The following is a 23,952-nucleotide window of genomic DNA, read 5'->3' on the forward strand; positions in this document are numbered from 1 at the left end:
TACAGGATCGCAACATGGTCACGATCCTTCCTAAAACTATGGGACACCCGTCTGGCTTTTGGAGACGAGAAAGCCAACAAGGCATGCAGGGTAGAGATTTTTGTACACTTTGTTCTAACTCACAGCTGTTCATGAATGTGATCGTGTCCGTCCCAACCATCGAGGGGTGAAACGGAACGAAAGCTCGCACCGTAAAATTCCATCCCCTTTCAACACACACACGCGTGAATCAGCAACGAGTGCCGCACGATGCGTCGTCGGTTTAGATCGTTCGAGCCACAGCCGACCAAGGAGGGGTAGTTTTTGCCTTTCTGTTTACGGCCTGCCGTTTATTCGTGTTTCTGAAGTCGACCGCGAACGTGCATCGAGAGCGTACGCGCGTAGTGAGTAGAAAAGGCAACGCGCTTCCATGCGAGTGAGATCGATTGTGAGAAGGTTGGTATCGCACGGACGCGAAAAATATGCAAAGTTCGGATCACCTTTTTGTGGTACGCATTCCAATTGTTTTGTTTTTTTTTTATTCTGGTGATGTAAACGGAAGTGAAGTGTTTTCGGCGTAATTACCTGGAAGAAGCAACTGCTGCTCACACTGAGTCAACCGTTTCGGATTATATCGTTTCGGTAGCTGGCAGGACCGTCGTGCTGGGGAATTTAATTGAAAAATCGATGTGTCATCATTAAGTCGCGATCGCGTGAAGGAATGTGTGTTTGCCAATTTCCATCCGATTTGCAGTGCGCAAAGGTGAATATCGCTGTTCGCTGCCGGGTGGTTAGCGAGCGGCCTACTTTGTATGCGAACGCCGGGAATCAGTGCTGCAGTGGAGCAGGAAGAGAGCGAGAAATCACAACGTGCGGCTAGTGTTACGGAAAGTGCCAAAGCAAGCGTTTTAAAAAGCTGAAAAAAATTGTGAAGTAACTCGCGAAAAAAGCTGCCCAATTTGACAGCTATTAGCGAATTTTGGCGCACGGTCACGTCTAGTGTTTTGTTTTCTTTTGCCTGATTGTGCTACTTTTTGTTTTATTTTTTACTCACGTGCGCTTGTGTGTTTACGTTAATGTGGTGCGTTTGTTTCCTTTTTCGCTGTGGTCTTTATTGCAACGCTATTATGCTTATGCTGCTCGGTGCTGCTGATCGTAAGCCCGCTTTTATGACATAACGAATTTGCCGATTCGTTCAGATAGAATTCGATCGAGGGAAAACAGTTTGGTCGAAAACAGATTGAATCGAAATCTGGCAAAAAGGAAACCATCCATCCCGAAAGTCCCGGACGCGTTACCTGCGAGATAACGTTACTTTACTTCTTCTTCGGTGGATCTGGTGCTACCTGTTTGCTGTTCTCTGCTGGGATATAATCCCGGGGCAACCATTCTTCCATTCGGTCACAGATCATTCAACCAACGAGCGAGGAAGCTTTGGGACACAACAACAACAACCATCGAAACAACCGTAATCTTCTTAAAGGTTCCCAAAAAAGGGCGAAAAATAAGACAAGGTAAGAGTTCTTTACGAAAACGTAGCTACGAACTGCGAAGATCTCCTATCGGAATCTCCGGAAACATGGCTACAGAAGATGCAAGAGATACAGTAAGATCTTGTTCGATTCTAATTATATCTTACCATCACCATGCCAGTACACGAGATACCCTATCTAGGTGTTGTGTGTTCATAATTTACACACTTCCTGCCATCTTGGTGCTACCAGATGATAAAGTTCCCGGTGGAGATATGATTCGTTCGCCGCTTCGAGAGAACGCAAGTCGCCGAGATGTGTGATTTATCGATCGTGATGATTTGGTACCGCTAAGGTTCAGGCTCAACACTCGCAATACGACCGGCTTTTGCCGGCTAAATGGGCAAGCTAATGGGCTAATGGGGTCCGTTGTATATGCGCCGCACCTCATCAACAAAACTCGTTTCCAAGTTGCCCTTGACCGTGTGTCCCTTGTGAGGACGTGCGTACATTTTTGCTTTGGCTGGCTGGCTAAAATATGCATTATTTCCGCACGAAACGGCTGCAGGGAGTACGCTAATGGCAAAACAATTAGCAATTCATATGCTGGAGACGGCGAACAAATTGTGCGGTATCGCACCGCGAGTGATTCATTCGCGACTCAAACGGTGAGCTCGTAAAGCTCGGTTAAAACATCGTGCCAAACACTTGTGCCCGCGGTTGGTTGATTGTTGTATGTCTCTGGCGTCTTGTCACAGCTCGCATTCACGATACGCGCGCTTACAGGTAGCCTTTGGGAAGGGAAACAAGCAATACACGTGTTTTTTTCTCGTGATTCATCGATCCCGCATGAGCTGGAGGTTGTTAAAATTAGCTTGACTCAGTATTTGACGAATGACTTACATGAATGCGTTTCTAAGGAATGGGGATGAGGAATTTGAAGGTCAAATAAAGGAAGCTGAGGCAGGAAGCGTCACATAGGGAATTTAAACACCAGCACAAAGTTTGTCTAAACGTACCACAATCCTTCATGTGGCTAAATAAACCATTAGATTAGTGAGTCAATTGGAGCAAAACGAGCATAATTAACAACCGTATTAAATTGGATCAATATTTACCACACGTTAAGCTCAATTAGTTCCACCCGCGAGAAAGGTAGCCTTATGGATTGGGCAGACGCAGACACAGTGCGGATTTTCAACTGTCCATTTTTTGTTTGGAACATCCACACAAACCTGTGTATCATAACAATAATGATTTTTTTTATTTACTCTTTCTCTCTCTCTCTCTCTCTCTCTCTCTCTCTTTCCTTTACCGTGATGTTTAATAACAACTGCAAAACGTCGAATAAATGCAATCAAAAGCAAAACCACCAACCGAGTCAGCATAAATCCACATTTCCGATCGAATAATCAACTTCCCCCGGGGGTTTTCGGACGTTCGGATCGCACACGCTTGACAGGCGTGGAAGAACTGTCAACGGACGGTTTTGGCGGTTTTTGCGAAACTGTGTCGGAAAATTAATGCCTGCTAAATCAGCATTATGTCGTATGAGCTTTCGAGCTCACAGTAAATGTGTGCTTATTGGCTTATTGTGCGACCGTGTCCAATTCTACCAATTCTCTCACTTCACACACGGTGTTATATCACTTGACAGGTGGATTGGTTATCACCACGAAACGGTCTTATCATGTCCACTTTCAACCTGATGTCCGTTGTCCAGAGCGTAGAATCTTGGGTGAATTTACACACCGAAAATGGGTGCGAGATGTTCAAGAACCGTCGAATCCCAAAGATGGGCGTATGTTGATGGGCTTATCGGAGTGCAAAAAAATAAAATAAAACGAAACACCCTTCAAAGGGTGGGTGTTTTGGGGACGCTATCAGAACAGTCTTCCCCAAAAACGATTGCTCAACGAATACACTTCCCAAAAACCTGAGGGAGACCTTCGTTTCTTCGTTCTCTTTGTGTTGATAAGATAATGCACTTTGAAGAAGTAATTCGTGTCAGGGGTAGAAACACCTCGTCGCTAAAGGTGTGAACTCTACCGCATCGGAGAAGATACGGGTTTGTTTTTCGAGTGGTCGTACACCCTGCAACCATGTTGCGAGGTTATCGTTCCGACCAGCTCGATGAAGCCATCGCCATTGTCGGATCTCCATCGTAATACGCACCTGGGCTGATGTGCCGTTGATAATAGCCCCATCGTACAGGGCAGAGCAAAAAAAAATAGAAATAAACTAAACGACTTAACAATGCCATAAAAAGCGAAAGAGTACGCTCGCGCGCACGCGAACATTGGAGAACCGAAGGGTACTGAGGGCTATGAGTGTGACGCTCGCTGCCAGTCCTTAACGGTGGCAGCTGTACCAGGCTGTGAAGGCTGTCAAGGTTGCTGTCGATGGCATCTCCTTACCGAAAACAGTAATCACGACCGGACACAGACGCTCGGAGTACGGTTGCAAAACCACGGAGGTCATCGTTTGAGTGAAGCGGGGTGTGTTTGACGCGTGTGTAATGCATAATTCAGTGGCCCGGAGATCACCTTTCTGGATGGCAGCTCCCGGTGAAGTACGGTGAGAAGTACCGCGCGATGACTATCGACTGTTTTGATGATATTTATTACTGATCGTACGATCGTCATCCTGGTGTGGAAGAGAACTTCTTTAACGTGTATGGAATCGGAAAGTACATTCCACGATCTTCAATCTTTGCTAGATCGCACAAAAACTAAAGCGAAAGCAAAACAACAATCTACTCGCTACATAATAATTAAAATGTATTGCCACGGGTTTTTTTCTCTCCTACGGGAAGGATCGTCGTTTCCATGGTAACCACAAATAAAAGCGTCACCTTCTCGACGAGGTAACGCCCGTGTATACATCTGCTTCTGTACTCCGATGGTATCGCATCAGTGCACAGGGAAAATGGTGTAACCAAACACGGTACGATCGTATATTGCTGTATGGGGATGCGCGTCTATGCGCGTGCCATACGTGCTACAGGCTTCCGGTCGTTTGAAACATTTCGAGGGCGATTGCAGCCCGACAAACTGCACCATATGGGGAAGTCCTTAACGGTTGCTGTTCCTTACCGTTTGTACAGCTATTAGGGGTCCTTGTCGGATGGCGTGTGGATATATTTAGAACCCTCACTGTAGGGTGATCCTGTGCACGATAAGTGCGTTCCTGTGTAGGTGGGTTGCCGTTTGAATGAGGGTACAATTTTGACAGTTACAGTCTGGCACGTCCTGGGTTTGTCAGCACCGTTGGACATTATGGGTTCGATGCGGGACACTCGGTACGATATCGAGTGATATCTACAGCTGTTAGGCGTACAGTAGACACGGTTTGTGGAACATCTTTACCACAAACCATCTTCCCTTTATATTTTCCTTTCCCTCTTTCACATTTCCTGCGCTTGGTTATGTTATGTTCCAATAAATTTGCATAGCTTCATTACGCATCGATTGTACACGCACCGTAAGGGGTTTGTTCATTTGTCACATTTATTGACCCCATTACCAGAGATAGAGAATGAACTCGATCGATGATAAGTGGGAAAAACGACACAGTACAACTCCCAAACCACGTTTTGAGCAATGCTTTAAGGTGGTTCCGTTTGTTGCTCGAACGAACTGTGTCAAGGTGGAAGATGTGTTTATGCTTTTTTTACTCTCTCCACCCAATGCCTTCAACCACCATTGTTGTTCGCTTTATCTCAAGGCGTTTGTGGTAAAAGCAAAATATGGTTAAATGACAAATGTTTAGTTATTACCGTGTTGATTGGGGATGGTACGAAACCAACCCTACGTTACATCGCTCGTTAGTGCAAGCCGTGCAGCAATATGGCGAACGGTTCGTGCGCCTGATTTGCATTCGATTCATCGGAATTGTTTTAATCAAAATGCCACATCGATCGAGCTGTGTAGCTTATCAATGAAGTAGTCCGTAAAAGGAGCTTATAATTATGACGTGGGGATAACGGCAAAGATCATAATCATAATTTTCGAATCGAAATATTGTAGGCGCTATATGTGGTTGGGCATCACGTTTGGTGATAAATTCTGATAATCGCTGCTTTATGTCATTGAGGTCGTATCCTTAAGATAGTGATGGTTGTAAGTTTCCGTTGTATGGACTGCAGTACGTAACACTGCTATTGTTTGTTTGTATTGTACGATTACAATATGCTTTATGTTATGCTTACGTTCATGCTTTAGAATAAATCACAATATGAAAAAAATATATGAACAAAGTTTTTGTCATTTACATGGTGGAAAAAGTAGGATGAAAGATTAGTGAACTGTTATTGTGCGATCATTGCAAAATTGTATTTCTGTATTAAACTAGCAAAAGTCATGACTATTTAATGCTTTCTGAAATTTTTCGTATATTAAATACACCATTATCACAAAAAACGTTATAAAAAATGGTTAAAAATAAATCATGTATGTTTACATATATTTACATAACGTTTAAACAATTGTTGAAACATATTTTTACATTTTTTAAGTGTCTTAGCACTGCAAGTGTCTTAAGACTAAATTTATTTTTATCAAATTTTGTATGATTGTTGCTTCGAAAGAAATATTTTTCATTACTGTTGTTACACTTGGAAGATTCCCAAAACAAATAATAGAATTAGAATTAGCAAATATCTTAAAAACATATTCATTTCACGGAATTTTATTTTCCTTTTCTGTTTTATGTTCTATTTTTTATATTAAGTGACCGCTTTACCAGTGAACGAAAAACGGCACGATAATGGAAAAAGCAGTGTGATAAAATTTATTTGACTTTAATAATCTACTACAGAAGTTTTCGATAAGATTTACCTTAAACAAATCTGCCATCAACACCATACAACGACGAAACATATGAATGTTAGCTTAATAAAAGAGAAGGCGCTGATGTTGCGATAAGGGTAACTGTTCCAATCAAAAAACAAAAACAAAACGGGAAAAGATTCTTCTCATAGATACGATGTACCAGCAAAACGGTGTTTTCGTTCCATTCCGTTCATACGATTTCCCATTTTCATAATCAGAATTATCGCCTCCAATGCGCTGCAATTAATTACGGCAATGATTATGAAACCGACTCGATTCCAGGTGGCGTGATGAAATTTGTAGAATTTCTTCTGTTTTCTCTTATTTCCCAATTGTGTACCAAATGGTCAGAACACCGATCGAGCCCTTTCTCCCCGGGTGATCGCTTCCGATTAGCGGGGCTTTTCACCCTTCCAGAAAAAAGAGACGCATGAAGTTAAAAGAAAATAAAAAAAAACCTACAAACCAACTCCAACATCGTGACATCTACTTGTAGACGCAGAAAATGCTTCAACGGGGTAGAAACATTTTTAATTCATTACGTACCATTAGTATGTAAATTGTTTCGAACCGTTCGGGTTCGGATTGGGTTGGCTTTCATCTTGATTCGCTGCCCTCAAAACTGCAATCAATATGCTGATAGTGAGTCGTTATATTGTTGTTGTGCTGATGCGAGGAAAGCAAAGGCGAAGGTAAACGCATTCTCCGCCCGCCAAACGATCGTGCAGGTCTGTGCAACGATCACAACAAAACCTTCCCGATCGGGAAGGTGCGTAAGTCGGGATACGGTGGTAATATCGGGTCCATCGGAATGGCCGATAGTTTTCGTAATCGAACGGAACGCGCCACAAAGGTAAGCGTTTTTGGGTTGCATAATTAAAGCCTTCTCGTTAGGTTGATCCAAACGATCACTAGAATGTGTGACGGAGGCAAATGAAGGAAGTTTCGGTGTTCCGAATTTGAATGGACAAGGAAGAATATTAAGCAACTTCTTGTTGGACAAAACAAACAAATACGTGTGCAGACAGCTACGAGCCTTTTTGTGTGTTTGAACCCGCCTAACGTGATCAGTCGAAAGCATAAGGTTGCACTGTTGGTGTGTGATTGTGGTGCCAGTGCCGATACCAAGGTAAAGATATTAGCTGGGTCTGCCAACCTCCAGACCAGTTACCACCCGCCGGCTACTGACGGGTGTCTTTTGGGTAATTTTCGGGATCGGTCAGTGCCGGAGCGCCGTTACGGAGACATCGCGGCTGTCCCCGCAGGGTTTGGCGACATGTTTATTACTTCTAAGCCGATCGTACGCTTTTATTGTCAACGGACTTAGCCCCCGGGGGCTCGGACGGTAACTGTACGTTGTTAATTTTAATATTTTATTTAGCAAACACGTTCGACAGAAGCATAAACTCCACCACCATACTTAGATCGAACTGTAGAGGGATGTGTAGTTATGTTGACCCGCAGCATTAGGTCATCGCATTGTTCTACGCAGCACCGCTTTTGATCACATTTGTTTGTCTACGATGGCGTGTACTACCTTTTGTTTCGTTATCGGTGATTGCGTGCGGAAGCTACCGGACTCGGTTCCTATAATAAATGTTTGCCACAAGACCCTGGTCGCTCCATGGTGGGATCAATGTCATCTGAATCGTACTGTGTTGTTGAACTCATATATGTGTCTCTCGCCGTACCTCCTATGCAGCTCCTTCCGATGTCCTAACTTCAAACACCAATAAAGCCTTCAAACGAGAGAATAACGCGAGTTTTAGTTGACAGGTCCCGTTGAAGGGGGCGTTTGTTCAAGACGTGTGTTTACTTTTTCTAGGTTCTGGATGTGGGGAAGCACGTGGAACATGTGGAGCATGTTCTATACCGGTTAAGTCTTCGGTCCTTCCATCACCGCTTGTACAAAATTTGAATAATCTGTCAGTGGGGAATTAAAATTAGCTGATCACTTGTCGTGTTCTGAGTTGCCCTCTTTCCAACCATTCCGTCACATCCAGACAACACAGCAAACCAGGAATCGTGGCGTTAGAATAATGGAGTAGGCAAAAAACAGACAAAAAACGCTCAAGTTAGAACGGAGCCTGCTTCACGAGTAATCCAATCACGTACCGGGTCCGTAAAGCAATTCTCGTCTATAACCTATGGTTAGAATTTTAAACATCTCGTCGTGCGTGCCGTGCCAGCATTTTTATAGACTGGACCGCTTTGTCAATGAACGGATTGGTGTTTATTATGAGGCAATGGAAGGTTTTTTTGTGTGTCTTGTTGTTGTATTTCGTTTAACTAAGCGGAGATTGTCAGGTACGGGTAAGGGGTTGGTCGATTTGTTAAACGCCACCACAGTACTCATCGGGTGCGTGAGCCCAAAACGTGACTGAAGTTCGTTTCGTGAGTTGCGTGGAAGTTTATTTCCAAACATGAAACAATTGAATTCAATTTCGGTGCTAATCAATTGGCGGTGTGTTGATAGTATTTCATTAAGTTCCGCGTGATAAATGACGATTAAATGGTGGATGCAATTGAGAATGGATTGCTAGAAGACATTTGTAACGATTTGATGCTGATTAATTGTGACTGATACTTACTAGATATTCTTAGTAGCTTAACGTGTTTTTAGAAGTCATGTCTGGCAATTCTTAGTAGCTTTACGTGCTATTAGAAGTCATGGCTGGCAAAAAAGTCATGAAGTCTACGGACTTCTTGTTTAAAATAACAGAATAATTTATAAAACAGATTTTCATTACTGGAAGTAGAAAGTAATCGATCAAATTTTTATAAAATTTCATTTCAAGACCTACATAAAGAAGTCTTAAACAGGAATGAAGCAGGGAAACAACTTCAATACGATGCATGAAAAATACATTAATACTGGAGCCAAATGGAACCTACCTACAATCCAAAGGAGCAAAATCTTTTATATGTTCATTGAAATGCAAATTTGTTTGAATTTGCATGAGAATCTTCCTATAATCTATTCCTTCAAAAAGGTATCATAAATCACAATAAACTATTCCTACATGAACGGATAAGTCATTGCTCTTGCAAATTTAATTATCCTCTACTGCTTGTGGCTTTCCTCTTTCTACAAACAATCGTCTGTTTTACATTCCCTCTATGAAAATATTGATTGACGTGAAGGTACTGTATGTAAATGTTTCTAATCGTTGAATTACTTTTCTTACCATTTGTCGTCCTACACAGTTCGTCGGGCTTAACGGTTTCGGTTCTGCGGTGTATTTATGCTTTCTCAGAACCTTCGATAGGTATCGTGGTAAACAAAAAAAAATAGCATAAGCCATTCTAAACACGTTGGCCGTGGTCTGCAAATGGGGCGATGAGAATAATCGCCTTTTAAGCTGCCGTGCCCTTGTGTGCGGTGTGGAATGCTGTGTATGTGTGCATTGCTTTTACCACCTCATCTCTACACCATCTACCGTTCGCGACATCCGCAAGCCACATTTCAAGAGGCTGTACCAACGCACGCAGCAATGCTGGGCACTAAACAATTAACGAAAGGAAAGAAAGCCATCCCAGGGAAGTATGGAGACGAATACTCTGGATTGCGGGTGTTGCATTCCTGGTGCTCCGTTTGTTGCTTACCCCCGTTGGGACGAACGATCTTTCTGTAGTGTGGAGAATGGAGAGCACTGATGAATAGAACCATTTTGCTATGGTACACTGCTAAAGGGGTGATTTTTCTACTCCTTTTCATTTTTATGTGTACCGTTTAAGGTCTCTCGAGTATCTGGACGCCCGCGTTGCCTCTCCATCATGCAGCAAAAAGATGCTGATCGATGATGGATAACTGTTACGACGAGCTTGGGGGAGACCCTTTCCAGGCCTTTGCCGTTTCGGAGCAAACGATCGCTTGTTGAGGTGATGGACACAATTTTTGGTACATCCTTGGAACTTTCAGAATGTCCAGCAAAGACGCTCAGAACCGCGGTCCTAGACCATATGAGAACCCAACAGTCAACAGTTTGCCATTCCACCTTCCACCTAGGGCACAGGCTCTTCGTTGCCGTAAAGAACAAAAGACTTCAATTTCATCGAAACAAGCTCTCACCTGTAGGCAATGGGGTGGTGGCCTATGTTGAGTTGATTCCCTCGGTACTTATGCTGTCGAGATTGGAATGTCTGTACTGTGAAACGATCGCGCAGTTGCAAGGCGCACTTTTTGAGATGTTACGGAGCAAAATTACCCGTACCCATTGGGCGCGTGATGGGTTCTCAATGTCTGAAGTGCCGGCAGCAGTACCGTGGTTTATTTATTTTTTTTTTGGTTCGCGATGTTGTAAAGGTAAGTTCAACCGAATGGCGCATATCTTCCCGACGATTAGAGGATCACGTCCGTCAGTGGTTTTGGTGAGCAAAAAAATTTTTTTTTTCGTAACGGCACTTCGAAAGAATTAAAAGTGGTTTATGTCGACACAGGGGTCCCAAAGAGCTGGAGGTACTCGATGAGTGATAGCGCCTAATGATATAACACCGTACGGTTCCATCGGCGAAATGGGAGGCCACCGAAATGGGAGGCTGGAGGGCTATTAGCGTGTCGTGTACCTTTCTGGAAGCTCCGAAGTTGGCACGATTTCTGGATACCGATAGGAGAAAAGACACTGAAGAGAAGAAAAAAAACAAAACTCCTTTCGTCGGAACAATCGTTTGTATGGGACTCGTGTTATAGCTAAAGCATGTGGAGGGCTTCAAGTACGAGTGTCTGTCTGTTTTTGTGTAGTTGAGCAAACGCTTCAGGATATGATGATCGGGAGCGAAACCACAGGAGGGATGGATGTCGCGTCATCGTGTGTAGGTCAGGTCTTTAAAAGAGCAATTTCGATCGCTACAAATCGTGAGCATTAAATTCTTTCCGGACATGTTTTGGAGCAATTTCGTTTCGTTTCCTTTTGCGACCGGTTGGAAAGAAAGTCCAGCCTCACTGTCAAGGCTGTGTTTCGATTGATTTCGATTGAATCGCCGAGCAGGGGGTAGAATCTGTACTGTACAGCTAGCGGGCCGGGGAAGTGCCCGGAAAACAGAGAACAAACTCGAAAACAACTCCACAGCTGTTCCGGAGAGTAATTAATAGATCGAGATCAAAGTCGTGGCCCTTGTTGCAGCGTTGCTTGCCGAGCATCAGGACAGCAGCCTTCACAGAAAACCTCCAGCACCTGGAATGGTACGGAGGAAGCAAGAATGTTTGCCGAAAGTGGCAGCTGGAGTAGCAGCTACCTTTGCTGGACGCTTAATTGCTGACGAAAAGGTTGGAATTTGTCGCAAATGTCGTGTCGAGCCGGGGCGCCCTTTGGGTAAGGTAATTGGCAATTGGTTCCGCGAAACACCGTTTTTCCATCGTAGGCTGTTTTTGCCTTACGTCCGCATGCTGGAAGTAGTTCAGTGAGGTACGCTGATATGTTTGCTTTAATTAGTTCGTACAGATTTGGATGCAATAATACGCTAAAGCGTTCGAAGATTTGGAACTTTGGCTAAATGTACTTAGGAAGCAATCTTGAATCGTTAGTTAGGCTTGTTGTTTTCATTTGCAGAAGCAATTTGCAATATCTACAGACATTATTAAAATGTAAAGTTTTTAGAATCTCTTTCATGTTTGGTAAAATGTGAAAATGTGTAAAATTTTTGGAAATGAATTTTGAGCAAAGTTGCTAAATAAATGGTTTTCTGAAAATTCATTCAAATGGGAAAGTGTTTCACGAGAATGAAATTACATTTTCCTTTAGGTTTTGGCCAAGATTCAAAAACACATAAAAGTATATTCATGTAAAACATTGACACTTCGTAAAAGAATGAAGATTTTTTTTGTATTATCCGAATCTTGTATAACTTAAATTGTGATTGATTAGTTTTTTTGTATTTGTATTAGTATGATCGAAGTAATCATAAAATCCATCTAAAACTTGTAGTTGACTAAATGTTTCGTCAGTATTTGAGGTAGAGTAAAAATGAACATGGATCAAAAATGGATTATTATTTTTAAACCAAAAATGTAAGCGTCAATTATGGTAATAGCATGAATTATACTTTAATCTAAACCAAACAAAAATCATTAACATTTCTCGAAAGTAATTAGTACCAGGTTGAAAACTTCCATATACTAAATTGAACAGTTTTTAAAAAAATGTCACAAAAATATTAAAAATACTGCTTGAGTTCTTTTCATCTTAGAATGAAATGTACACAACCCTTGGCAAATTTACTTCGAGACATGAGCAATTTTAATTACAAACCGTTCTCCATTGCAAGGATTGATTGATACTGCTGTGAACCTGCTTGCGAGGCTTCAGCATGAAAGCAAACATTCTATCTCCCTTTCAATGACCGACTTTGAGTGCCTTTTCATTATTACTTTCTCCCATTAGGTACGGAGCATTTGCTTCATCATGAATCATTTGTGCTTTAGAAGTGGCAGCCCCATCGATGATGCGATCGGATGCGACGCTTGCACGATAACGATAAATATGCATAACCTACCATTCACACTGATTCCGATTCCGTGCACCGGGCGATGATTGGATTGCAGGTTGCAGTGTACGGTCTGCTCCAGATAACAGTGTCGGTACTTTCACCTGCACTTGCAAGAAAAGGTGCAATGAATGGTGCCACACCTCTTCAGGAAGCCGATGCACGCTTGGTGGTTTGTTTTTATTGACCCGGACACGGTGGCGCTTTAATTGCACCACGCTTCGCAATTAGACACTGGTCCGGTGTGTGCAACGTGTGCAATTGCCACCCTTATTCTGGCCCTTATTCACATTTTATTATCAGAAATGCATTCACGACAGAATGGATGCATTTTGACGAGGTTCTTAAATCAAACCGTTGAAATGAGCAGCAGACTATCTTTCGGATGGACAACATTAGTTTGTTAGTTTTGCAAAAAGCTCAGAAATTATTTATGACAATCGATATTCATTACCTCCTTGCTTGGGTTAGCCGTAGCCGAAGAACTTATCCCGCTGCATCGCTCATTGATATTCACGCAACAGAATGATGCGCGGGAAACAGAATGAATATTTATGTTATTCATATTCGAATGGCGCAGATTTCAGTTCTTGAATTTGCTGGAGCTGTCGATCAGAAGCAACGACTCGTAGTGTGATGAAGTATGTACAGCGCGAGTGAGCGATGATGATGACCCGTTCCGGAATGCTCGGCACGTATACTTCGGTACCGTGATGGCGGCCCAAAAGTACTACGAAATGGTAGAACACAGACATCAAATAAGGACGTAGTATATTTACAGCGTACCGCAGTTTACGTACCGTGTGGCAGAATCACCAGGTTACCGTCGATGTTCCATTAATTGGTGGCTTAGTGGGGGATGATTTAGAACAGCAATGGCACAGTAACTGTCCCGTACGATTCCCGGTACTTGGTCGGTGTGGTCGATGGTAATGACATTTCTAATTACTAATTATCATATCGAATGGTGGAGAATGGGTCTTAAGGGATAAAGTTTCATTGCCGCAAACGTCACCGACAAAACATTTCACGCCTGTGTATGTGAGAAAGGGGGGGGGGGGGGGGGGGGGGGGGGTCGGGCCGGGGAACTTTTCGAACATTTGGCTCCCGGTGGCAATTGAAAGTGAAGCTTACGGAATACTTATGATGATGGGCGATGATAAGGTGTGGAGTGGATCGTCATGGAAGCGCTAAAGTGGAGCAGCGAGAAATTAAAGTTTCCAATCCAAAAAGGGGTGGATCGGGACATGAAACTAAGCGTTTTAGGGGATGAGTTCCAATGTGGAGGGGTGCTCGATGGTTAAGATTTCCCGCAATAGAAGGGATTTTTGAAAAGGAAAAATATTTCTTCTACCACTTTTGAGTTACAGCGAGCTTAATATGAAGACGAAAACCCGTTGATAAGGAACTTTAACTGCGGCAGATATTTAACGTGCGATATGTAGAGGCGATGCTGACGCTCGGGAGTAGTAATCCTATTAACAACTTATCGCTCATTCTGCCCATACTCTTCCGGGTGACTGTCCGGAGGGTAATTAAGCAAACGGTAAAGTTTCAGCGTTAAAGTATCCCCGCTCATCAAAACCATTCGTACGGTACCAGAGTGTTTCGTGTAAATTATCGTACAAACTAGTGACTGTGACTGGAAATAAGGTAGTAAATAGCGTTAGTAAATGATGGTGGTTTTTCTCGTGACGATAAAGTTAGTATCGCAGTGTGACTATTCTAAGGTCGCACGCAATATGCTTCAGCCTTCAGCCCGCGGTTCTGTTTGGCGGCTGTCGTGTCCAAGTCGTGTCCATCAATGGAGACGGTGCCAAAAACTCCATTTGCCAAAAAACCCATTTCGATCATCCCCTTTTCCCCTCGTCACATTGGACTGCCTGTCAGACGCACTTTGATATTCAAAATGTACAATTTCGGCTCGACTTGCGCATCCCATGGCAGGATATTGTTTTGACAGTTAGTAGCAAAAGTTTAACCAACGCCGACCGAAGGAAAGAAGGAAATTCCGATGTTTAGCTTTTTTTTTTCTAGCGCTTTAACAACTTTTGTTTTATGACTCAGCTTGTGCCGGTTTTGTTGGGAACATTGTGTGAGTAAAGACTGATGGCATAATGGTTAATCATTCGCTATGACTTTGTACACACTCGATAAGACTTAGAAAGGTTGGGTTTGTTTGTGTCATTTCATTTGCAAATGTTTTTTGTTTCCTTTGGTAACTTTCCGACGCAGTTACAACCCTCGCCACTAAACCACATAAAGTGTCATTAATCGATTCGTAGTATACGGGAAACGATTAAGTACGACTCTTCCGTAAATGGCAAACGAGAACATTGTCGTCGATCGGTGTTGGAATCGTTGGATATGGAAATGGAACAAAAAAAACTGCATACGACAACGTGCAACGTGAAACTAACAAAACATCCGTACGGTTCCATTCGTGATGGAGGAATTCTAAACGGCCGAGCCACTGTGCGATTGTTGATGATGGAAACCTCTCGACTGTGGGCTACCAGTAGTAGCTGAATGGCTTGCAGGGTTCCCCTTTAAGGGACAAAGGTTCGCATTTGTTCCGAGCTGCATAATGTAGCGCAAGTGGTAACTATTTCTGTCCTTTACCACCATCAGCAGCAGCACCTGTGAGTCATACAGTGTATAGTCACCATCCATTCGAACGTCTTTCCATTGCACAGCACTTGCCAATTCTAATTGTTCCTAATGTGAGTGAGTGAAGGTTTCAGCCCGCGTGTGTGGAGAATGTGCTCAACAATTCCGCACACCAGTTGATGCTGTTTGTGGCTCGTGTATTAATAAAAATGCTTTGAAATGCTTTTTTATTTACTACGAAGAATGCAACAATTTCCCGTGCTTCACGCCGGCAACCGCCTTGTTAAAGATTTCCAACCAAAGGGGCCGAACGGATCGAATGACGAGCCGGAAAACGCTTTGAAATCCTACACGTTTGTTGTTGGAGAAGAATGTTTCTCATCGCACCCACCCCACTCGGCCGTGTTCTATGCTTTGGAAGGGAAGGTATTCCATCAGCACTCGGAACCCGTTGACATACGGTGCGCATCGGATGCTGATGAAGCGTGGAATCGATTGCTTTCCGTATGATCCTCAACTCTACCTAAAAACTTCACTTTCGCTTCGAGGAATGCCACTAGACAAAGACAGTGTTGTGAGTGGCAAATGTTACGACAAACGGTGGAAATGAAGCAGAAGATGGTAGATAATTCCATTCTAGCACAGTTCGTTCGCCCAAGGGCGGTGTGTGGCGTGTTGTCGCAAAAGGTGAGCTTTGGTGTGGAGATGATGCGTAGTTTATTGGGATCATTTGTGGAGCTGATAGAGCGTTAAGGTGGTGCAGGATATTGGTGATTTGCAACTTCTCACATGGCACATACAGACGGATGTTAGGAAGGACGTGTTATTTTATTGTACTGTTCAAGTATGTTGCTTAAAGGCATCTTTTAAATACAAGCCGATAAATTATGTGTTGGCACATATGGTTGAAAATTAGCCAATTTAGTTTAATACAATTCATACTTTTCCATTTAGTCTTTGACTTTTTCATTATTATTTATATATTGATCAAGAATATAAATAATAATTAAAAAAAACAGTTTTTCAAATGGAATTAGAACAAATCAATTTCATCAACTGAATCTTTTTAATAGGCCTGTGCCCTGAATTGTTCACTTTGAATATTTTGAAGAATTATAAATAGCTTACATTTAACATAAGAAAATCATCAATCATAAGAAATTAAACAAACTTTTTTTCGAAATTACCTCTCGGTTTAGGGATTTTATGCTAAATGTTTTTTTTAAATGAAAAATTTATAGCTTTATTTTTTAATAAAATATATTTAAATTTAAGCATATTGAATTTAAGAAGAATTTTTTTATTGAAGTTAGTTTGATTGCATAAAAATTTTTCTTCTTCATTTGCATATTTTTCTAAGCCAAATATCTACAATATAATTTCTATTATTTCTTATAAAATTGAATGATATGGAAAAAAATATCAGAAAACCCAATACCTACATATTCGAATTGATCGCTACAGCTGCTTTCTGCTCTAAAAATCATTGCAAAATTAACCGTGTAAAATGAATCGCCCTCAGTTCTTCGCCAAACTAACACAATCTGCAACTGTATTTTTACCTTGTGAAGACGAATTGAGCAAGAAAGGGAAAACCATCAGCTGCTGCGTTTCTTTCATCGATCCGTACCGTTTTGCTGACTTGCTGGCTTCACTTCCGCTTCGCATCTGATCGGTGAGCTCACCTGGTCCTGGTCCTGCTAGCAAACTTTGAGGATGGAAAAGTCGTTAGCTAGAGCGCCACCCCTTCTTACTTTGTGGCGAAAATAAACCACTTCCAACCCAGAAAGGGTCGCAGAATGGGAAAAAAGGAAAGAAAAATAATAATAGGAAAAGAGAGAAAAAACAGAAATCATGCAGCACTAACGCACCGAGATTAATATCGTGAATTTTATACACTAACCCGAAAGCATACTCGTAGACTCACACGCGCACAAAAAAAATCCTTGTTTCCCTATTGCTTTCCATGGGTTTTCCAACGTGTCCCTTGCGTAATTAAATCGCGGCTGTTTTTAAACCCAGAAGCGTACACGTATCGAAGGGACGCCACCATGCTTTGCGCAACGCGAAAAGGAAACACAACGTTACAAAACACATACGTAGACGCATATTGTCGTACAAAGGATGTGTATGGACGCAATTTCGTCCTGCATCCTTGGCATTCTATGCACGGCGTACGGTAGAAATAGGGGATGGATGCAACATCTGCTCGACTACCATGACCGTTGGAAAGCGGCGTACAGCTTGCGATGCAGCGCGGCGGCGTCCTTGCCGGTGGTTTGGTCCTTGTAGGTAACGAAACGAATGGCAAATACTTTTCCCATCCCGGTGGGAGAAAACATTGTGGTACACAGTACTGTGGAAGCTTCAGTTCACATTTTCCTGTGGTCGATTGCGCTAGGATAGTGCTGTAGTGTCGCGCACGGTTAGTTAAAGATTAAAGAATGCATAATTTAATTGAACGATCGTCCCGTGATCGGTGAGGAAGTGTCGTGGTGTAAATTATTGCAAAATTTATACGCTACACTATGTCCGGTAGATGGATGTTGGAATCCGGAAAGGACACTGTAACGCGGTTAACTTATTCATTATAAAAGCAAAGAACGTTCCTCCCATAACTAGTTTCCCATACCGAGTGTCTTGTAACGTGATGTTAAATGTTGGGAAATTTATCACCCAAAAAAGATATCCCGGTGCATTCCTCAGCTCTCTAAGAACGCTGAAAATGGTTTAATATTAAATTTCAAACAAAAAAACAAAACGAAGGTTTTTGTTTGCGCGGGTGTTTCAGGCAACTGAGCCAGGAAATGCAAATTCACACCGTGCCGGGTGAACATTCCCACCGTGCCGGGTGAACATTCCCACAGAAAAGACGGAACATGCCGACGAGTTGATTGCATCTCAACGGCATCAGTCGCCGTGTGGTGTGGTTTGTTTCTGATAAATTATTTCCATTGCGAACGACCAGTGGAAACGACTTCGGAAACGAGTTCGGTTGTACTAGAACCCAAGAGGACGCTATACGCTGAGTCTCCCGAGTGAATTCGCGAAGTGAAACGCAAACACAAACGCACACACTATGGGGCGGTGTGCACAGTTTGAAGCATTTTACCACCCGGAAGTGTGTTTGCCTTCTAATGTTTGTCCGATCTGAAGTGTTCCGGTTTGTGTAGCATCGTGCTTGCGTGCGAAGGCGTTGATATGTTTGTGTTTCGACTATCGTTGGATTAAGGTTTGCTATTTACAACCCTTATCCCGCAGACGAGTTTACATCGTGGGCAGAAGGAGTTAAATTAAATTAATTCTTACCTCGGTACAAGCGTTGGAGATGAGTTTACTGTTGAAATTATTGATGAGAATGGCATTGAAGAATGTTCCGATTGGTTGGGTGTTTCTTGCGAAAGTTAATTAGGAGATCATTAATCGTCTTAAGGAAAAAAGCATTCCGATACTCCTTCCAAATGTCTTGTGTTCTAAGCAATTTATGTGAAAAAAAAGTTTCTAATCTTTATTATTCTGTTATTGTTTCGTTGCAGATGTCACGTTCCAACTTTGCGCGCTCTCAAAGCAAAGTTTGGTTTGGCAATGAACCGGACTGCGTACCGTACGGGGGATTCCGGCCTTACGGATACCAGCTTCACAGTGGACCAATGTCGCGACCCTCATATCCCGCCTTCGACGATCTCGAGGAGGAGGACGAGCTGATCGAGGAACAGGCAACGAACGCGAAAAACATCACCAATTCTACCAGCTGGGCTGAAACAAACCGCCAGGGAAGCCCGGCCAGTCACAAAAGTCAAGTAAGCGTTCGTTGCGTTTGGGGGAAGCTTTTTTGGTTTATTTATTTATATCATTTGTTTCGGTCGCTTCTTCCTTTCTTCCCTCAAGGACTCGGGGTTTTCGGACACGGAAACGTCCCTTAATGCGGGCCGTGGCAGCCTGGCGAAACGAGGCAACATAAATGATAGCCAGTCGTCTTCCGCTGAAAAGCTTACACCAAAGAGAAGCGTCAATGAGGAATTGTTTGCACGGTCACCTTCACTGAACAGCAGTGCACCGACACCTCCAACAGTCATCCGGAGGCCTGCACCGTTGCCGGTTTGTGAGATTGATGGGGCTACGGCTACGGCAGGACGTCGTCTATCGTACGGTGATCTAACCGAAACGCAAGGATCTGAAAGTCCTCGGAGCGTGTCCTTGAAGAGGGGACGTGTTATTACGAAAAACAGCCGAGTAAAGCGCAATCTCAGTGAGCAGTTGAGTAATTCTGGCGAGGAGATGATCTCATTGGATAGCAGTGAGCTGTCGAATATTCTTAATCGAACGATACACGACGAAGGTGCGGAACCTGTGTCCGAATCGGATGCAAATAACAATGCTGTCAAGGGCGATGCTGTAGAGCTACCAAAGTATTCCGAACTTTATCCGACCCGCGGTACGTCGACACCCATTCGTGGACAGGCGAAACTATATCGATCGTTACCAATTTCTCCGGGTCAGCGGGCACCACCGGTACGACCGATTGTGGCACCTTCGGGGACGGATAATTTCTACGAAGAACCCACCAACACCACTTCCAGCACCGTGAGTGATCATGGGCTGTACTACACGATCTACGACAATCCGCTACTTAATGGACATCAGCCAGCTGTTCAAGGGTGGCTCGATGGATTACGGTTCTCGTGCCAAAGTGAGGTGATGTCGATACTGCAAACCAAATCCATAGCGACCGAAGCGGGACGATCGCTAAAACTTACGTCAACGGTGGCGGTAAAGATATTGCGCCATTTGCAGGGCAAAGTGGCCACACTGCAGGGTACGTTCGAGCGGGTGGAGAAAATGTTTGCCGCCATCAGGAAGTACCAAACGCAGCAGGATAAGGATGGGGAATATGAAGAGGACGAAGAGGACGAAAAGGAGATCTACCAGAAGGTGGCTCCTTTCGTGCATGGACTTGCGACCGATATTGATGCGTTCTTGCGCAAACAGCAAGGTACGGATTATTTCGGGCGTGAAGCTTCCGAACGTGAAGATCGTAGGAAGTTTGCCGAGAATGCCCGCGCACTGGCGGATATGTTGGGAGATTTGCGAGCAGCTACTTCAAGTACGGACACGTTCGATTACCGGTCCGTAGAGGAGGAGATACAGATCGTGAAGCGGTACTTCCTCATTACGGTGCGACTGATCTTCAAACATCTGGTGCGAGTCATCGTAGATGCAGTAGAAGGTGCACGGTGTGAATTGATTCTACGCTCCAATCTCAGCTACGTCGCAAGTCTCTCCAATTTGGACTACGGTGGGCTAGCGTCACTGAACGATGCGTTCATAGCGAATGGTACGGTTCGTGTGTTGCTGCTGGTGTGCGTTGAATCGAAGCTTTCAACTGTACGTGCACTTGCCCTGCGGGCATTGGCGACCGTCTGTTCGACGACGGAAACAATCCGCCAGCTGGAACGTGCCGATGGTTTGGAGGTACTGCGGGACATCCTAGCAGCGGGTGATACGGATCGGACCGAACCGGAACTTCGGGAGGCAGTGTCGGTGTTGACGCAGATTAGCGCACCCTGGCACGGTGAGGAGCATCGGCTCGAGGGACTGAAACAGTACGTCCATGCCATCGTCGAAGCAATCACCGGTAAGAGCATCTTCCAATTGACATCGTATAAGGTTGATTTAGGGTAGGGAAAACAAAACCGGCACGTGGCAGACAATAATGTTATTTTAGGGAATGGAGATTGGGTCATGTTGTGTATGTGACATTGACACTGTTGACACCTGTTGAATGGCTAACAATTTTTTTTCTGGGAGGAAAATATGCAAAATACTTGGAATTTGCGTCGCTTTATTTTTATGTGTCCAATGAAAATTCCACCAGTGGGGAATGTACCGTTTCTTGGTATTGTTGGATAAAAATGGTACAATTTTTGAAAAACATTTAAATAGAGAGGAATGTTTTGTTGCAACTTATGTTTTAAATGTGAAAGACATAATATTAACCACAAAATTGTAAGTACCATCCTGTGACAGATTTTTGTAAAGCGTGTTTAAATTACCTCAGGTTACAAGCAATCTACAACCAACCAACCAACGCATAATTGTCCACTGTCAATGCCGTTTTTGCAAGCTGTGATGAGATTTATGCGGAAAGTTTCACCATTATCGTAGCCATTTGCATTTCATTCTAGTTGTTGATGAAAAGTGCTTAATAAGATCGTTCGGTACAAGTAGCGTTTGCAGTTGTAGTTTCCTTCATGATGCAACACACCACCACGTCCACAAAGCTTGTTGTAATGAAGACCGACACAACAAGGTTGCTGATGTAGCAAAGCTAAAGCTCGAGTAAAACTGTATACGAGCAGTATCCTTTTTTACTTCCGTTTGCTGACGATACCATCGTAAATTCGTAATTAGAAGAATTAGCGTTCGTCCTAGTTTTCCGAAGAAGGGGTAAAGTAATTGGTGGATAAAAGTTCGCTTAACAAGAGCTTGCAGCACTCGTACGTTTACGTCGGTCAGCAAATTGCTCCGGTGGTTATACCTCCCAGTCCTGGTCCTGGGGAATGCAACTGAAAAGAACGTCGTATTAATTTCTGTTTTATTTCTTTTTCTCCTTCTTCCGGGGCTGGAAAATGCGACTTGCAACTTGTGCTTATGGCAAATTGAATGAAAACCCACATTCACCGTACCGCGTACAGAGATCATCGAGAAGACAAACTGCTGCCAAACGTTGCTGCTCTGTTCGGCCAGCCTGAACAACATGACGCGCATTGAACCGACGGCAGTATACTCGGTGATGTCACAGGATGCGGTCGACAAGCTGAGAATGGCGACCGAACAGCGTGGCCCCGGTGCATCAATCTTTCTCTACGTAAGTATAAATAGTACTAGGAATGGGTTCGCGTTAGTTTGTAAAATGTAGTAAACAGCTTCATCTTTTAGCCATTTTTTTTTTCTTGGAGAAGCGTTTAGTGGATCTAGTTTATCATCATCAGCGCGATCATCATTCTTCTTGCGTTGTAACGAGATGCGCTATGTCGCGCTGTTAAATGCAATAAAGAACAAACGATGCGTAACACGTCACAGGACGTCACATCGATGCAGTGCACGTAGCTAGATTCCCATATGGTGACCAAAACAAAACAAAAGGCACAGGGCCAAAGAGCTTTGTTCAGGCTGATTGAAGCAATCAATCGATGTGGTGAAGCCGTTGTATTTTTTTTTGTTCTTCTCCCCGCTGTTGTGCAATTTATGGCGCCTACGATACATCCTATGTGTGAAATATTACCCTATAGCTGCTAAGGGACACATATTGATGGATTACCGACGGTTCTCCACTGTGCCAAGGTGTTATCCGATGGTTTCTGCCGATCGGTTCCGATACGGCACGGCACACGAAACGGATACGGATGTATTGGCGTGAATTGATTCGTTTTTGATGAGATGACATTAATCCGGCGAGGGAAAGGATTCGCTCTGTGACACTCGCACCCGTACGTGAACATGCTGCTAGATGATAGCTAATCGTGTACCGTTTTTCTTTCTACTTCCATGCGCAGGAACAATTCACCTCGACACTGTACAACATGTCGGCTAACTGGAAGTGCCATCATCATCTCGCCAACCGGTCCCTGCTCACCTTCGTGGTCACGGTGCTCAGTCAAAAGTTCCACGAACAGCTGCCGAGCGGCGTAGAGTCGGAGGCACAGCGCAAGACGATACGCAACATCCTTCACGTGCTGTCGCGGTTACTGTCCGGTGGAAGCCTATCGTCTGGCCCGTCACTCGAACTAATCGAGACAACGATTGGCCCCGTGTTGGCACGCATCGAACGAACGCTGGACGGGAGAAGTGAACATTATCAGGACATTTCGTACGTCAGTCGACGGTGTAGCGAAAGTCTTACGACACGGCCTCAACCACAACACCCGAAGGATGTCGCAGATGAAGGAGTGCAAAGGCCCGCTCCCGTAGCGCCTCACATTACCCGCCTTACCATCCATCGAGATCCGGTGAATGGGCCGGTGATGGTACTGGACAAAAACCGACAGGAAAGCTACGTCTGAAGCGATTGAATTATTACATCAGGCCTGTGTAGCCGAGCTACCCATGGGAGGGGAAGGGAAGGGAGGGATGAAAAAAAGCCCCAAGAAATGTCTGTGCCATATAGCGAATGAATCGTTTTCCGAAAACGAAGCTGAACGATTCCTTTCAAAGTGCCTTCGAAGAGGCCATTACAGGGGATGGGAAATGGAAACGAAAATGAAGTGCTTAGAAACACCTAAAGGACATCGCGTGTAACGATGTTGGACGCGAGACCGTATTTATCTGTATGTATGTATAGTTTGTTTTTGTATGTGTGTACGTGACACCAGAAGATTTAATATATTCGAAAGCTCAATGCTGTAATTTATCTCCGAATACTGTAGCTCGTAAGACAGCAAACTATTACCAAGCGTATGTGTAATAATGTGTATATAGGTACATATGTGAGAGCCAAAACGAATACACCATCAACGAAAGATACGATGAACTAAACGAACGAAATGAGAATAAAAAGAAAATGTCACCATTCGAAA

The 23,952-nt window shown here is 43.6% G+C and overlaps 1 protein-coding gene across 3 annotated transcripts; it reads left to right on the forward strand.

The window, feature by feature from the left end:
* Positions 1-303: 303 nt before the first annotated feature.
* LOC125761984 (uncharacterized) lies at positions 304-23,952 on the forward strand. Of its 3 annotated transcripts, XM_049423623.1 has the most exons (6): positions 313-435; positions 542-1,493; positions 18,913-19,176; positions 19,265-21,011; positions 22,072-22,244; positions 22,933-23,952. In XM_049423623.1, the coding sequence occupies exons 3-6, from the start codon at positions 18,913-18,915 to the stop codon at positions 23,437-23,439; spliced, it is 2,691 nt and encodes an 896-aa protein (XP_049279580.1). In that variant the 5' UTR covers positions 313-435; positions 542-1,493; the 3' UTR covers positions 23,440-23,952. The 3 variants fall into 3 exon arrangements, with proteins under 3 accessions (XP_049279579.1, XP_049279580.1, XP_049279581.1); XM_049423622.1 differs by having other exon boundaries at positions 304-1,493; XM_049423624.1 differs by lacking the exon at positions 542-1,493 and having other exon boundaries at positions 314-435.

This window comes from Anopheles funestus, chromosome 2RL (assembly GCF_943734845.2).
Source record: "Anopheles funestus chromosome 2RL, idAnoFuneDA-416_04, whole genome shotgun sequence".
NCBI classification, from domain to species: domain Eukaryota; kingdom Metazoa; phylum Arthropoda; class Insecta; order Diptera; family Culicidae; genus Anopheles; species Anopheles funestus.